The 16562-nt window shown below is 53.4% G+C and overlaps 1 protein-coding gene and 1 long non-coding RNA gene across 4 annotated transcripts in view; one reads left to right on the forward strand and one right to left on the reverse strand.

The window, feature by feature from the left end:
* Nucleotides 1–3868, forward strand: part of LOC125618071 — a 33822-nt gene extending 29954 nt beyond the window's left edge. The window contains exon 3 of the long non-coding RNA XR_007349291.1: nucleotides 3842–3868. This is a non-coding gene — a long non-coding RNA (uncharacterized LOC125618071). The remainder of the gene's footprint in view (nucleotides 1–3841) is intronic.
* Nucleotides 3869–7147: 3279 nt separating this feature from the next.
* Nucleotides 7148–15312, reverse strand: Clcf1 (cardiotrophin like cytokine factor 1). Of its 3 annotated transcripts, none has more exons than XM_048807725.1 (3): nucleotides 13176–15312; nucleotides 10338–10504; nucleotides 7148–8514 (listed from the first exon to the last, which is right to left on the reverse strand). In XM_048807725.1, the coding sequence occupies exons 1-3, from the start codon at nucleotides 13183–13185 to the stop codon at nucleotides 8020–8022; spliced, it is 672 nt and encodes a 223-aa protein (XP_048663682.1). In that variant the 5' UTR covers nucleotides 13186–15312; the 3' UTR covers nucleotides 7148–8019. The 3 variants fall into 3 exon arrangements, with proteins under 3 accessions (XP_048663682.1, XP_015358696.1, XP_048663683.1); XM_015503210.2 differs by having other exon boundaries at nucleotides 12380–15312; XM_048807726.1 differs by lacking the exon at nucleotides 13176–15312 and having other exon boundaries at nucleotides 7148–8935; nucleotides 10338–10471.
* Between the last annotated feature and the right edge of the window lie 1250 nt (nucleotides 15313–16562).

The raw sequence follows: 16562 nt of genomic DNA on the forward strand, positions 1-16562 counted from the left end.
TCCCGTTTTTCCTTCCTAGGCAAATGTTCTTTTCAGCCTCATTAATCCCCGTGGCCGGTTTTTAACTCCCTTGAGCCCAGCTGGAACCTTCACTCTGGCCCCTGGGCCACTGAGTGCTGGGCAGACCGGAGGTCCAGAGAGAGCTAATCCAGCCCCCTTCTCGGCTTCCACCCCACCCTCATCTCGCCCATTGCCTGGCTGGAGAAGACCATGGGTCCCAAAGTCTTTCTCAGAGTTTGCACCCAAAGATACTGCCTGCTTCTAGCCAGGCGACTGACTTGCCAGCTCTCCTGGGTTCCCACAGTCTGCCCTGCCTGCCTTACTAGTCAGGAAGATTCCATACCAAACAAAGGACCACAGCAGGGATCTAGTCCCCTCTCACGTGTTTGGATCCTCAGTTCATTGGCAAAATCCGCCCTATTTCTCACAACAATGTGCATGTGAACAGAAAATAAGAGCAATGACCTAACTCTCATATTGCATTTACCATGCATCAAGTACTGTTCTAAGCAAATCTCCATGTATTAACTGAAAATAGGTGTCAATTTTTGTGTGTGTGTGTGTGTGTGTGTGGTACTGGGGATTTTATTTATTTATTTATTGGGTACTAGGGATTGAAGCCAAGGTCTCACTAAGTTGCTGAGGCTGCCCTTGAACTTGGGATCCTACTGATTCAGCCTTCTGAGTCTCTCTGATATTACAGGCATGAGCCACCACACCCAGCTTCAAAATATTTTTTTGAAAGTAGGAATTATGATCACTGTTGTTAGTAACAGGTATTGTGGGCCTCAATCAAACTACTGGCCCTCCCTACACTCCAGGAGCTTACAGGCTTGCAGGAGGGAAGGGATGTACAGCTGTCAATGTGACACAGTAATTCTCAACAGGGGAGAGGGGAAGGGCATGTCAGAGCTGTTAGGACCATAGGGATAAATAGTTTTGGAAGGCCTCCTGGAGGAGGTGGGCTGTTGTAAACAGTGTCTCAGTTCTCCACCCATGACCTTTGTCTCTTGGTCTCCTGTCTGCTGACTCACAGCTACTCCCACCTCCCCCTCACCAACTTCCTGGCAACAGGCAAAAATGCTGGCCAGTGGGAGTCTGGGAACCAGCACTGGGACTGGTCCAGCACTAATCACCCTCTGGAGATCCCATCCGGTTCTTGCTTCCAGTGGTCAAGGGCTGATGCTTGCTCAGAGTCCTCTGCCTTCCTCCTTCCTAGTGCTCTGGGAACTGGGTTAAAAGGCCGGTTGGGCCTCCACTACACATGGGACAGAGATAATGTTCTGAGAGGAGACCACCAGAAGAGGGGAGGAGGAGCAGGACATGCCTTCAAGGGGTTCTTCCTGCCTGGCTGTCTTCCTTGAAGAGAGCTGAGGAAGAAGGGACTGGGTGCACTGGGCAGAACTAGAGGGCCCTTCCTTGCCTTGTTTGGGCTGGGCCAGGTCTAGTCCCTGACCTGCTTCATAGACTAAGTGGGTCCCACATCCAGGGCAGGGGCCCAGCTGCGGTGGGGAGAGCAGCAGGGAGGCCCAGGCTGGGAAGGGCATAGATATAGGGTCTAATCCAGAGGGATGACACCCAGGCTCTGGGACTAACAACCCCCTAGGCTGGAGGGCCTCTCAGCAAGGGGCTCCTGGGCTGTTCCCAGAGATGTGTGGCTCCCACCTCCTGAGTTCACAAAGCCCTAAGGGAATAGGGCGCCATGGGTGGGGCGGACCCCTCCTCATTCCTGGTCCCTCCCACCCCTGAAAGCTGATAGCCGTGGGGCCTGCCACCGCCCAGGGAGCGTGAAATGGGGTGTGCCGCTGGGCGGCCACAGCAGCTCCCACTGCTGCCTGGGCCTATTCCCTTCTCTCCTTTGGCAGCCTCTGGCATCCTGACCTGCTCTATGGATACTCAGCTGTCCTGCCTACTGTCTCCAGCTCTGCCTGGCTCAGGCCTGGCTGTCCTCTGCCACCTGGCCTGGAATGTCTCCCATGATCTTCAGCACCCCAGGCCCCAGAAGGAGAAAGTAGAGTGGTCAGCCCAACTGTAGGACCCTTGGACTGGTCTTCTGGCCTATGGATGAGGAAACTGTCCCCCAAGCAGCATGCCCTCCCCTCCTAGTCAGATGGCAGTGGGACTGAGTCCTAAGGCAGGCATTGGCATTCAGAGAATTTAGAACTACCTTCTGACCCAATGGCATCCTTCCCCCACTGACTAAGATGTGCTACCTGCCCAGCTTTAGGTCATTTCCTCCTTTATTCTCCAACCCCATCTTCCTCCTGTCCCATCTTCCCTAGAACCCCTGCCCCTACTCAGGCAGCTTCCTGGGCCTATCCCCAAACTCCTGTCCTTGCCTGTTAAAATTCAGTCCTCATGCTGATGGCCAGGTCAGGGGTCTGAAGAGGGAGGTGCTAAGTTCTCCTTTGGTGAATGTCCTGAGGCCCTAGCACAGGTTCCCTGTGATAGCCCTGACACCCAGAGGCTAGTGATGGGACTAGCAAGAGTTATCTTTGCATCTTGGGAACACTGAAGGCCCTTGCTTCAGGGCCAAGACCAAAGTCCTGGGGAGCCTAGGAGAGCAAGGAATTGGGAATTGGGAGGGAAGACCAGTGCCTTCCAGAGGGCCAAGGCTCACTACTGACCACTTCAGGAGAGGGGGAGTAGGACTGGTTTAGCTCAGACCATGTGGCAGGATGGTGGGCCTCAGTGCTGCACTAATGTCCATGCCAGAGAGCCCCTTCCCTGGGTCACAGTGGGGCTTGGGAAGAGAGTCAGGTAATGGGGGTGGAGGGAGGAGAGTAGCTGCCTGGAGCTCAGTGCGGTGTGGAGTATTGATCAGTTTTCCCTTCTGCCCGCACTCCCCTTCCTCAGGCCCTCAGGCCCTGCCAGCCACCCTGAAGTGGAAATCAGGCCAGCTTAGGAGATTCTGGGCAGACAGAGGAACACCCAGAATCACATCCTGGCCCCATTCCTTACCCTGTGGGCCATATTCTTTCAGGAGCTCCTTCTAGTCCCTCACCATCCTCCCAAACACCCCTCATCTCCCTGGTCCAGGTCCTGGGACTTAGTGGTTTTAAGGGACAGATCTCAGGGGAGGAAAATGCTCATGTGGGTCTCTGATGTCTCTTCTGCCTCATCCCCACCCTCCACATCTCTTCTGGTCATTTCCCCCTTTCACTTTGGTCATCCTAGCTCTGCAGAAATTCTGGGGAGATTTGAAAAGGGGCCCCTCTGGCTATTTCTCACCTTGGCCACCAGGTGTCAGACTTTGTCTAGCTGGGAAGATGGTCCTAATTAATGGGTCCAATCCCCCCCCACCCAATCAGCCAGGACTTAGAGGTTGGGGAGGAACCTAGAAGTGACCTCTGAACTAGCTAGGCTGAGGACTGGAACTCTGGCTCAAAATCTTGCTCACAGTTAATTTCTCATTGCCTCTTCTGCCACCCCATGGACAAGGGCTTTGTCCCCTGCCTGGAAATCCAGGTACCAGATGAGTCAGGGAGCCTAAGAATTTAAGGGACATTTTGTGGTTCCAGAGGAGAAGCGGGTGCTGAAAGAATAGGGCCCCCAACCAGGCTTGAGTCACTTCTCCTTGCACTCTAGGCTAAAGGAGACCGAGAGCCTCTGTCTACACACTATGTGTTGAGTGTGTGTGAGATGGGTTATTGAATGAGCCCCTTGCTTACAGAGGGGGCCCTAAGTCCTGGATGTTGGGTCAATCTGTAAAAGCAGGAAGCTGGCAGGGTCTCACGATTTGCCACCTCTCATCAAAGCCTCCTCTGTACCCACTCCTACCCTCCTGCAAGTTGCCTCCTGTCCCAAGTGACAGTTCCCCCTCTTGTGCTTATTTTTTCAGAACACAAGCACATTTCCAAGCACCGAAGATGACAATGAGCCTGGTGCAGTGGTGCACACTTATGATACCAGCCACTCTGGAAGATGAGGCAAGAGGATTGCCAAGTTTAAGGCCAGCCTTAGCATCATCAAGTTTCTATCTCAAGACAAAAAAAAAAATATAGGCTGGGTGCTGTGGCGCATGCCTGTAATCCTAACAGCTCCAGAGACTGAAGCAGGAGGGTCACAAGTTCAAAGCCAGCTTCAGCAACTTAGTGAGACCCTAAGCAACTTAGTAAGACCTTGTCTTAAAGTAAACTATTAAAAGGGCTGGGGATGTGGCTCAGTGGTTAATTGCCCCTGGGTTTGATCCCTGGTACCAAAAAATAAATAAAAAATAGAAAAGGCTTGGGATTAGCTCAGTAGTAGAATGCCCCTGAGTTCAGCCACCCATACTGCCAAAAAAGATGACAGGTTTTTAATCCATTTATGCATTTTTAATCCATTTATCTTTCTCTCCCTAGCCTTATTGGGAATATAAGGACTTCTAGAGATAGTTCCCCTATTCCCATGACACTGCAGAGTCCAAAGTAGCCTGGATTTGTATATTGGTCTCTGGAAACCTGGGCTCAACTCTAAGGCCTTACTTAGGAAATGGAACCTGAATAACCAAAGAAAACTCATCAGCACTCCCAAAGCAGCTAAGCATAGAGAACCAATGTCACATCCTAAGAAGACACTGACAACCTATCATCTGCCATGTGCTCCTGTCCCATGATGATGACATTTTCACAAGAGGCCCTGTGGGACTGAACATGGTGCCAAAACCCAAAGGAGGGGCCCATAGCCCCTGTCGTCATGTTTAAGAGCTATTCGGGAAAGAGTTCCAAAACTCCAGTTCTGAAGTGCCCTTCTACCCCCACCCACCTGCATCCGTCCCTGTCCCCATGGAGCTCTGCATGGGCATGAGTGAACTTAGCACTCCCCGCATGGCATGCATCTACTGACTGTTCCTTGCTTCTGTTTCCCTCTGCTGTCCATCCCACCCGCACTGTGTGGCTCAGAGGCTCACAGCCACTCAACAGTTTGGTTTTTAGCATGCGAAAGTCCCTTGCCCCTTGATTCTCTACCATCCCTGCCTTGCCAGTCCTCAGACTTGGAAACCCTCTATACTCTGTTCCCACCTCGGGCCATCTCTGTCTTAGTAGGAAGTGTTATAATTCATGCAGAATGGGCACATGACAAAGAGGTATCTGCTGAGATCACCTGGCTCTTCTTATATGGGTGCCTAGCAAGGCTTTGGACTCTCCTCTGGTTTTCTTTGATGCACTTCCCAGACCTCTCCACACTTCTCCAGTCACCACCTCCTCACTCAGCAGTGACATGTTTAGATTTCTTCTGTTTAAAAACAATCATCACAAAACAACCCTGCCTCAATCTTATCCCTTTACCACTAAACTCTGAGGGAATATATTTACCCACTCTGTTTTCTTCCCACAGTAGTATTCTTTTTGTCTCACCATTTGGTGTCCGCCTCTCACCTGATCTTTCCCAGGTCACTTGTGACTTCTAACTGCCAAAGCCAGTAGATCTTTCTCTACATTCTTCTCTCAGTTCCCCTGGGGCATCTGAGACTGTTCATCAGCTGTCTCCTTCAAACTCTTCTCTCAACTTCTAAAACACTCCTGAACACTCTTTAAAATCAGTTGAAATCAAATTATTAAGGATTTAGCCAGGTATGGGGGCTCCTGCCTGTGATCCTAGCAACTTGGGAGGCTGAGGCTGGAACATCACAAGTTTGAGGCCAGCATCAGCAACATGGAGAGACCCTGACTCAAAAAGAAAAGGACTGAGGATGTAGCTCAGTGGTAAAGCATCTCTGGGTACAATATCCAGTACCAAAAGAAAAAAAATGAAATCGACAGGATGGTAGGATGTGAGTTCTCTGGGGATGGGACACCCACCTCTCTCTCCGTCTGCCTCAAAGCCCTGACTTACTGCTTTGCACATTGCAGCTGCAGCACATTGGTTTTTCTGTATGGGGACAGAATGGCACAGATCCCCTCTTCTGTCTTTGTAGGCTGGGGACAGGGCCTGCAAGTGCCCCGGCCATGCATAGGCAGGTGTCATTGCCCGTAGAGGTAGAACATGTTTCACATGCACCAGTTGGCATCCAGTAGAGGCTGGCTGGCCCACTAGCAGGTCCAGTAGCTCCTGCACCAGCATTCTGACCTCGCTTTTCTTTGGTGGCTCATGCAATTATGGGAACCTCCTCCTCTGTGTTGCGAATGAGTGCTTTTGTCCCTTACTATTTCAAGGAAGCTAAACTTTCCTTCCCAAGTAGATTGCAAGTTCTATAACAGCAGGAGCCAAGTTAGGTCTTCAAATTCTTTTGGCTTTCTTTTATCAGGACAGTGAAAGGCAGATAATTAGAGCTTTAAAAATTTGTCAGCTGATGGACATTACCAATTTCCTTGCTTAACACACTGTTTCCAGGAGGCCCTTATGAAATATCCGTGTATTACCTGGAAGCAATTAACCCATTAGTTTACCCAGTGGCTCTTAACTAAAGGGTCATGGCATAGTGACATATCTCACATAATCTAATTTCTACAATTGCTGCTGCTACAACCTTTATTCTTTGTTACCCTTTCTAACAATCTCATAAAATATTTAACTATTCCCATTTTATAGATGGAGACCAGAGACAGAAAGCTTTTATTTATCTAAAGTCATTCAGCTGGCAGGCTGTGAAATGGAGTTAACATAGTTTAACCCTTGAATAGCATCTGTCCCATTTTCCCTCAGTTCAATAGAAGTTTTCTTTCCCACAATATGAGAAAGGAACAGAGTCACAGCTGAAAGTTGTGAATTGGCCATAGTCCATCACTCTCTCAAGGAGATAAAGGGTGTTGAGGTGAGGGCCCCATCAGACAGCCACTGGCAGGGGTCCTGGGGACTGAATGCCCAAGGGTGACTGGGGAGAACCCCAGAGGGGCAGATGTATAGCTGTGCTCATCAAGTGCAGGAGAGGCCAGAGGGGAGACATGCACAAAGCATGTCCAGAGGGAAAGCAGACTGGGCAAAGGCAGAAGGACAAAAAGCAAAAAGCGATAGTTCTCTAGGAGCACCAAGACACCACAGAGCTGGGAGCAGGAGGAGACAGACCCAAGTTGTGTGTCTTTGCCCTGGAGCTAGAGGGAGGAAAGTCACCTCCTCAAGCCCCACGTACCTCCACTGGGAAAAGGGGACAATGGGAGCCAGGGTAGGTGGGGCCCAGAGAGCCCACAGTGTGCCCCAGGAGGACCAGGAAAGCAAAAAGACTGAGTTCTGGGGCAAGCATTTTATTTGTTAATACAAGAATAGAAATTCTGCAATAAATATAATCTAATAAATAACATTTCCAAATAAATAAATATTAATACCACAAACTTAGAGTCATGAGTGGGTAGGGCTGGGGGGCAGGGCCTGGGGAGCTGTCCCCATTCCCTGCAATGCTACTGCAATGTAAACTTTCAGGAAACCCTGTGGCTGTGGCCGTGGCCGCCCTCCCAGCCTGGGCAACCACAGACACCCTGGGAAAGGGCAGAGAGGAGGCAATGTGATGCCGGCAGGGAAACTCGAGGCGAGGTCCTGACGTTCAGCCACCTTATGCCACTGATTACCTGGGTGACTACCCCCCTTTCGGTATTACCTCTTCTGGTTTTTAGGCCACCTCCAGTGCAGACCCCACCCCTTCCATTTTTCATTCCATCTCTTCTTGTTTAGACGTGTCGCCTTTCTGTTTCCTGAACTGAATGTGGAGTTATGGGGTGGGAGAGGCTTCACTCCAGAAAGGCACATGCTACAGTGGCCCCTACTCCTGCCTTCAAATGAGGGGCTGGAGGGCACTGGCAGGTGATGGCAGCAAGCAATAGGTGGTGAGAGCCTTTGCCCTCACTTGAGCCATTCAGCTCCCTTGAACATAACCTCCATGGAAACAGGATGGCCCCTGACACATTTCTTCTCCAGACCCATAGGACTCGCGGAGCTGGGCAGAGGTCAGGACGTACCACACCCCCACCCAAGGCCTGGAGGACCAGAGATCCCACCATCTGTCTCCTGGCTCAACAAGTGTTGGCATACAGGTTTCTCTTACCCAGAGTGGGAGCAGAGCTTGAAGGGGCAGAGGGGAAAAGAGGAGGTGGTAAGGGTCAGAGATCAGAAGCCATGGGCCTCCAGGTGCAGGGTGACTGCAGCTGCTGGAGGCTGCATCTTCTTCTTAAGCCGGTTGAAGTCCTTGGCTGAGCGCCACAGCCAGGTCTGCAGCTCCTTCAGCAGCCAGAAGTCGTCCATCTTCTGGAGGAAGTCGCTGTGGGCAGGGCCAGGGGCCCAGGTGGGCTCAGTCCCCGGCAGAGGCTGGGGCAGTGGGTAGCCCAGAGAGGCCATGACGCCTGCGATGCTGCCCAGCAGGCCCTGGAGGCTGGTACAGAAGTGGGCCAGGCTGCGGCGCAGCTCTGCTGTGGCAGCCTGACGGTTGAGGCCACGCAAGTAACACAGGAGGTGGCTGTAGGCCTCGTAGTTCTGGGTCAACCGCAATTTGTCATTGAGGCTTCGCCACACTTCCAAGTTGACAGTGGCCCTAGGCAGAGTCTCTGCCCCCAGCCGAGGTGGGTTGAAGTCAGGCTCGTTGAAGGGGGGCCCCAGGTAGTTCAGCTGTGGAAAGGAGAGGGCGATGGGGAAGGAGGCGAGCGGAGCAGGAGAGCACCGCCCCCATAGTCTATTTCTCCTGTTCCCTGACACTGGCCCTGTCTCCATACTAGTCCTTGCTGTTCATGGGCATCCCCTAAGTTTCTTCAACGGGAATGTCATCTGCATGGAGGTAACAGCTGAAGCAGTGGGGTGATGAACTCTTCTACAAAGAGAGGTAGAAGGAGAAAACCACGCAGGCGCCACTCAGGAAGGACGTGCTGATCAGCTGAGAGGGCAGACCTCGGGAGAGTGCCACCACAGGGCAGGGAGAGAGGAAGAAGAGCCACGAGGAGCCAGGAGGCCAGGCTGCAGAGGCAGAGTTGGCCAGGAGAGTGCAGAGGCCAAGGAGAGGAGTTCAAGAAGGCAGCAGTGTTCCGCAGAGCGGCTGCAAAACAGCAAGGAGAGAGAGCCTTAGAGAATGCGCTGGGTTTGGCGAGAAGAAGATGCCTGACGACCTGGAGAGAACTGTTGCCGCGGCCTGGAAGCCAGATTGCAGGGGGTTAAGGAGTGAGTGGGTGGAGAGGAAGTGGAGGCAGAGGGTGTAGACCACTCCTTCGAGAAATTTGGCAGGGGAAGCCAGGAGAGAAAAAGGGTCGGGAATTAGAGGAGGTAGCAGAGCCCAGCAAAGGTTTTCTACACAGGGAAACTGGAGAGAGCTGAGCCAAGGTTGAAGGCAGAGGGACTGCTGGCATCAGAGCTCCTCTTTGACGTTCCTGTTCCCCCCAGCCTAAGGAATAGGGGACAGAAGGGTACTCACCAGTGCCCCAAGGCAGGGTTCAGTTTGTAGGAACAGGGCTACAGAAGGAAGAAACTGAGGCAGTCTCTAGAGGGGACAGGAAAGGCATGGAAGGCAGTATAGTCTAGGGAAGAGGGCAAAGCCCTTGCCAACCCTCTGGGGAATGGCCTGGGGCCCAGGGAAGGGGATGCAGGAGATATGTAACTGGGAGGGAAAGAGAGAAGAGGGGCGAGGCCTGGGATAGGCAAGGGCCCAGGGGGAGGTTCACACGCTGACAAGCACAGAGACAAACTAATTTCCTCGGTGTATCCTGGGGCTGGAGCCAGCTCCCCCGCCACCCTCCTCCCTTTTCCTTCCCTGGCTCCAGAGTAGGGTCTGGGATGTGGAAGAGGAACACGGGAAGAGGGGGCTGGTTCCCCATGGTCCCCGGCTCCTCCAACTCTCCTTCCTTCTCTCCTGGGCTCTCTGAACACCTCTGGACCACCCCAAAGTCCTTACAGCATAATTGCCCTCCACACCCTGAACTCCCTGCCATTACTGGCCTGGGTTCTCTGCAACCCCTTTCTCCCATGATCCCCCTAGGAGGCCTGGCTAGGATGGGAGAGGCAGACAGAGGGAGGCCCATGGGTCCAGAGCAGCAGGGCCCCAGGTCTGGGGGCTGAAGAGAGTTTAAACACAGGCATGGGAGGTGGGGCCCCTCCATCCCCACCCAGCCCCGCCCGTGCAAGAGACACCACAACACGGTGTAAACAGAGGAGACTTCCCCGGCCCCCAGGGGAAGGCGGGCAGCTGGGCTGGCAGCCAGTGGGGCAATGGGCCAAGGCGGGTGCAAGGCCTGCCCACATGCCTAGTCCTGGGGCCAGGGATGGGGAGGGGGGGCACCTAAGAGGGAAGGGCAGGAGATAGGCCAACTAGGGAGACTGCTTGGAGCCAAAGGGCCCCTCCTCATCACCCCGTCACTCAACAGGACCCCGCCACTATCAGCTCTCTTCCCCCAACTCCTCTGCTCACTCCTCGCCCAATTGCCCAGACTCCTAAGCTGGATACTCACGTAGGTCCCAGCCAAGGTGCGGAGTTGGTGCTCCAGATAGCGGGTGAGGTCATAAGTTTTCTGGATGGAGGGGCCGGGCCCTGGGTCTCCTGTGCGATTGAGAGCTGGCACTGCAGGGAGGTGCCAGAGCACCGTGCACAGGCAAGCTAACATCCCCCACGAGTCCCCTGTGGACAGGATGGGCAAGAAGCATGAGGGTGGGCCAAGCCCAAGTGTGGAGGCAGCTGGCAGTCCCTCAGGTGTCTATCCCCACCCTAGGCTGGGAGCAGGATTGAAGTGAGACACCAGATGGGATGAAGGATGGGCAAGGGACGTGTACGTGAGGACAAGTACTTGGCATTTGCACGTCTATCAGTAGATATTTGAGAGTATATCTGTATCAGCTGAGGAAGTCTTAGGCAGTGTGTGACTGTGTGCATGCCAACGTGTGTGTATGTGCGTGGTGGGCTGGACCAAGCTTAGGGGCTCCAGGCCAGTGTGCTAGGGTTCCAGTTGCACCTTATCCTCCTCTCCGAGTCCCCTGGTCCCCTTGCAGCTTGAAGGGAACTGAGGGGTGGCAAATGGCACATGTCAGCACTGCAAGCCATCGTCAGCCAGGCCTGCTAGAAGAGTGAGAAGGCAGAGGTAGGGTGACACCACCATGGTCAGGCTGAAGGACACAAGGCTGACTTAATGCAGTCAGTGGTGGGTGTATTAGGATATGGTTCCTGGGTGTGGGGTGTTAGGATGAAGTTAAATTGAGGGAGATTTAGCATCCATCCCCTTTAGGACAAGTGGCAGTGTGGGGGTCTGCCCATTCTTGTCTAGGGTGTTGGAGGTGGAACACAAAGGGGAGAGGTATGTATTTGATGAGTGGGGTTGTCAGCTGAAGATGCTAGAAGTTTAGAATGCCAGTCCAGAGGCCTGGGATCTGTACTGTGAAGCGGGCTGGTCGCTTTTGGGAAAACTTGATTTTCCAAGCTTTTAGGTGAGGTCCAAGCTCAGGACTCAGTGTGCATCTGAGCTAGGACGGGGGCGGAATATAATTGGTTTGGGCTGGAGTAGGTTTAAAGACTAGGTTACTTTTAATGCTTCAGATTAGTTTAGACTTGGGATTTGGTTGATTGAGTGTGGTTGAGGTTTGAGTCCAGCAGTGGGATGTGGTTAGGTTTGGGCAGGCAGATGGTTAGCTGGGGCTAAGGTTTATGAATTTGTTGATTTAGATGTCAGATGGGGCAACACTTGGCATGTCACAAAGGGTAGGTCTCGTTTGGGTTTTAAGCTTGGATAGGTATGAGGTCAAGTTGTTTCTTTTCTCTAGTTTATATTTTATACTTCCTTTTTTTTTTTTTTTTAATATTCATTTTCTAGTTTTTGGCGGATAAACATCTTTGTTTGTATGTGGTGCTGAGGACCAAACCCGGGCTGCACGCATGCCAGGCGAGCGCGCTACCACTTGAGCCACATCCCCAGCCCCAGTATATTTTTATACTTCCAATTTTTTCTATAATGACATGTTTCTTTGATAGAAATAAGTTGGATAGGGCTGGGGATGTGGCTCAAGCGGTAGCGTGCTCACCTGGCATGCGTGCGGCCCAGGTTCGATCCTCAGCACCACATACAAACAAAGATGTTGTGTCCGCAAAAAAAAAATAAAAAATAAATATTAAGAAATAAGTTGGATAGGTTTAACAATTTGACTGCAGTCAGGATAGGGTTTGGAGTTAGGAAAGAATGAAGACTAGATTAGGTTTAGACATTATTTATAATAACTGGGTCTTTTAGCCCTTAGAGGGGGTTACTATCAAGGATGTTATAAAGTGTCTCAGAGAGTACAGGGGACAGGTGGGGACTTTTGCAGTGGCCCAGCCAGTCAGTATGGACTCTATCATATGCTTGAATGGCTGGCTTTACTGATGGGTCGTCGGAGTAGGGGTGCCTCCTATCCACAGGGACTGCTCTTTTGAGTAAAGGACTCCTGGTGTGAGGGTACCTGTGCATGTGCCCACTGTATTTTAGGACAGAGAGCAGGGTGGGGCACCAACTCCACTTTCCTCTCCTACCTGTAGCTTGAATGCACCTTCCTCAGTCCTTCTTTCCATTTAGCTCTTGTGTGGCCTGATTCCTTCCTAGTCTTTCATGTTCATATCTCAAGAAGACTCCAGGCCCTTCTCTGCACAAAGCCCTGGGCAGTCCTCAGCCCAGATCTCTGGCTGAGTCCCTTCCAGAACCCTATGGGTTAGTTTTGGAGATTTTGGAGATTGAAGACCTGCTGAGAGGGACAGTGGCCCTTCCGTCTTGAGGTAGCTTTCAGGATGACGAATCTGGCCTTGCTTGAAGTTATTGGCAATGCCAAAGTTCCACTGACGTAGGAATTGCCTCAACGGCCAGAGTTCTGGGACTGGGCTGCCCCGGTGGCAGAGAAGTGGTGAGAAGCCCTGGGCCTGTTTCTTCCTCCCTTCTTGGGCCTTGGGGGACATCCCTGTGGGGACCAGCTCCCTATACAAGGACAGCAGGGGGAGAAGCCTTTGGATAAACAAGAGCTAAGTCATCTGGGCAGAAAAACGGCTCATGAAATTAAACAGACAGGGCCGGTGTTTCCAGGAATATTTCAGTTCTGAGGTAACTCTGTCACTGCAGGCTGGGGGCTGGGGGGACAGGGGAGAACAGAAGGAGCTGACTGACCAGGCCAGAGAGAAGTAGAAAAGAAGGAAGGAGTCTCAGGAATCAGGAGGCCTGGAGAGGAGAAAGGCAGGTGAAGTTCAGGGTTCTGCCTCCTACTGTGACACCTTGCACACTGGGCAAGATGTGCCCATATCTCAGGCAGCAAAGCAGAAAATTGCCTGACGCAGAGAATACCTGAGTTCATTGTGAATACTGGAGCCCAGAGCAGCCCCGGCTCCCCTGTGTTCCTGGGTGGCAGTATCCAATGAGTCTCTGGAGCCCCCACCTACCCTCCTCTCTGGCTCAGAGTGTACAGGTGAACCCCACCATGGGGCCATATCTTGGCCCCCTCCCCCAGTCCTACCCCCACTGCCGGCCTCTGCTCTGCCTCTGGCTGCTGCCCACTGATTGTTTACATCCCGTCTTCTCCTTGTGTTTATAAATCCGGCTGAGCACGTGAGGAGCTAATGAGTGCAGCTCACGTTTCCTGCTGCAGCCCCCCCATCCTGGCCCCCTCCGGGGCCAGCCCCTAATTCCATCCAGATCCCTGGGCCCTGGGAACGAGGCCCCCCTCATGAACACACACACTGTCAGCCCACGCAAGCGCAGGGCCATCCCGACACACTGCACAGGCACACCACAGTGTACTTGTATTCAGCCAGCTGTCCCTCGCTCCCTGGCCTATGCCCCAGGCTAACAGTACTTAGTGGCAGGGATGTCCAGGGTGGTTGGGTGGAGACTGCACCTGGAATTGGTGAATAAGAGCTGTAAGCTCTAAACGTTGATGTCGGGAGGCTTTGGAGAGTTCCAGAACTCTACATGAGGAAAGGCCCTGTCCTCATGCCAGACCAGAAACAAAACTGAGTGACCTTGGGGGGGGTCTGTTTTGGGAAATGGGGGCGGGGGAAGGGGTAGAGTAGCCTAGGAAGTAGTGTGTACACAGTGGCGTGAGATCCATGCACAGGACTAGGAAACTGCCCTGGAGGCTGCCTCCTGACCTGCCTGCACAGGGCAAAGCCCACAGAAACCTAGCTTTCTCCATCTTCTGAGCTGGCTGCCCTCTTCCTGGTTCCCTTTCTCCTGGGCCGCTGAGAAGTGGCAGGGTGAGTGAGGACACAGGGGTCTGGAACTCAGGAGACCTAGCTTTGCCATGAACCATCTGGTGACCATAGGCTTGCACAAGGATGTGGCACTGTGCATGCTAAAGGTCCTCCCAGCTGGAACATGGGGCTCCATCTCTGCTGTCCTCTCCAACATCCCCTCGTGTCCTTCTCTTCCAGTCCAAATGACAGAAAAAGCCAAGGTCCAGGGAAAGAAACAGGGCGGGCAGGCTGCTGCCTTTTGAAGTAAGGCACCAAGACAGGAACTGGGCTTTGGTTGGAGGGAGAGGCTACCTGACTGCCGCAAGAGGGCCCTGGGTGTGCTCAGGGAGAGTCAGAGTGAAGTGTGTGTGTGTGGTGGGGGGGGGCTGAGAAGCCAGCTGAAACCAGAGGGGGAAGAAGTGAAGTAAATAGTCCAGGGCAAGTGTGTGGGTGAGCTGGAAAGGGTGTTGTTATCAAGAGGGTGCAGGAGGGTTTGGGAGGGGCCAGAGAGCAGCAGGAGCCAGGGTGTGAACCAGCAGGTGGGATTGTGGGCAGGAATGTGAAGTGTCAGGAATCAGTAGCTGGTAGTGTAGGGGTAGTGTACACCAGTGTGAATGGGACTGGAGTGCACGTCTGTGGTGGAGGGGAGGAGATATTGCTCCAGTTAGTAGACATTTCTGGACTGCCCAGTGACAGTTGTTGCCATCTCTTGCCAGTTTCCTCCCCTGGCTGAATGTGTGGCTCCAGGGCAGCCAGTGTATCTGGTCTGTTAGAATATGAACCTGTGTCCCGTCGGAGGGGCATTGAAAGCCCAGAGATGTCCCTGGATCAGAGTCCCAGGGAGAGGTGTCCCCTGCTCTCACCCTCAGCCTCTCTCTAAGGCTCAGACTTCCCCTGCCATGCCCCCACCGCCTGTCTCCCCTTCCACCACTGGCAGCCCCTTCCCAATCCTGGGCCCTGAACAGGACACAGGAGGTCCTCTGGGATTGGAGATCTGTAGGGAGGACTCCTGGAGCTCAGTATGGAGCTGCTGGAAAAGAATGCAGGAGGGTAGAAATGAGGGGACTCTGGCAAGGCCATGCAAACCTAGGATTTGCTTCGAGGGGCAGGGCCAGGGAACTGTGCGGCGGTGGCCGCTCGCTGGCCCTCCCTCCTCGGGGGTGACCTCTCCTTCCCGGACCCCTCCCGGAGGCGGTGGTGCCTTCCCCTTGTGTGGCCCCGGCGCCCCCGGCCCCGCCCCCTGCCNCGGCGGTACCACCCTGGGCCTCCTGGGGGAGGGGGCTGGGAGGGCATCGGTCCGTCTGCAGACACCGAGAACCAGGGGCGGGAGCCTGTCTCGATGTGGGCTTCTCCCTCGGACTCCGCCTGGGGACGCCTGCCCCCTGCCTCCTGCCCTGTTTGGGTTCCCTGCACCCACCCTACCTCTGCCTCCTCATCTCTAACCTTCCCTCCCCCTTCCCCTTGAGTAAATGCAATGACACATTCTCCCAAATGCCAGCGAACTGGCCTCAAAGCAAGTGATGGTGTTTTTCCTGCTGCCCTTTGTCTGGGCTGACCGCCCCCCTTGCCTATTGTCCCGCTGCTTGTCCCATTTCCAAAAGCTGGAGCTCTGTGAGGCGCCAGAGGCTGGGGCAGGTGACTAACCAGCTCACAATGCCCCCTGAGGGGGAGGAAGGGGGCAGGAGGGCCCACTGCCCAGCTTCTCTCTTTAGTTCACAAGGTTCTTCATTCTTCTTCCCAGTGACCAGGGAGAGGGCACATGGGTGGGGGATTTGTAATTCATTAATCAGCACGAGGCACCGGACCAGTTTCAACACCAGAGGCTTCGCTGGTGACTCAGCGAGAATGCGAAGATTCAAGGCCACGGACAGAGCGAGCATCCCGATTGTAAAACACTTCCCCATTGAGACATTTGGCACCCTCCTTCCTTTGGGGTTTTGGGTTGTTGGTTTTTCCGGTGGTGAGGTAGGTTTGGCTGGGGAGTGCTCTTCCTCCTTCCTCCCCTCCGGTCTGGGTTGGGACTTTGCTGGGCTGGAGACCTCGGGGACCCATAAGACCAAACCCTCCCAAGAGGGTCTCTCTTCCTCCCCCTTCCTCCCTCTCCAAACTGTTGCCAGGAAGAGTGACCTTGTGCAGAGGAAACAGCTGTCATCTGGGGCTTGTACACAGCCCCACTTTGTGATTTGTCTTGGGGGACAGTCATTGGGTCCTCAAGCCTTGGGTGTCCTAGAAGCAGCATACCACCAATTAAATCATTTGGTAATAAGTTGCTTTGTTGTACCTGTTGTTTCAAAGGGGGAGAGGCGGATGGCAGCAGACCTGGAAGGTAATGCTCCCTCTGGAGTGACACCATACCTTCATCCCCTACTCCTGCCTATGCCCCTAAGAGGGTACTCTGCCAGTCCACCACAGCCCCTCCAGCCTGTGGGTCAGAGTAGGCATCATGGTCATGGCCAGTTCCCAGGACAGCTCTTCTCTTTTCTGTACTGGAGAACTGGGT

This window comes from Marmota marmota, unplaced genomic scaffold, assembly GCF_001458135.2.
Source record: "Marmota marmota marmota unplaced genomic scaffold, marMar, whole genome shotgun sequence".
Taxonomy (NCBI): domain Eukaryota; kingdom Metazoa; phylum Chordata; class Mammalia; order Rodentia; family Sciuridae; genus Marmota; species Marmota marmota.

Bases quoted from the DNA above. Each gene is read 5' to 3' on its own strand.
- Clcf1 (XM_048807725.1), bottom strand. The intron at 8,515-10,337 runs GTGAGTATCCAG...TCCTTTCCACAG, and splicing joins GCACCTTGGCTGGGACCTAC to CTGAACTACCTGGGGCCCCC.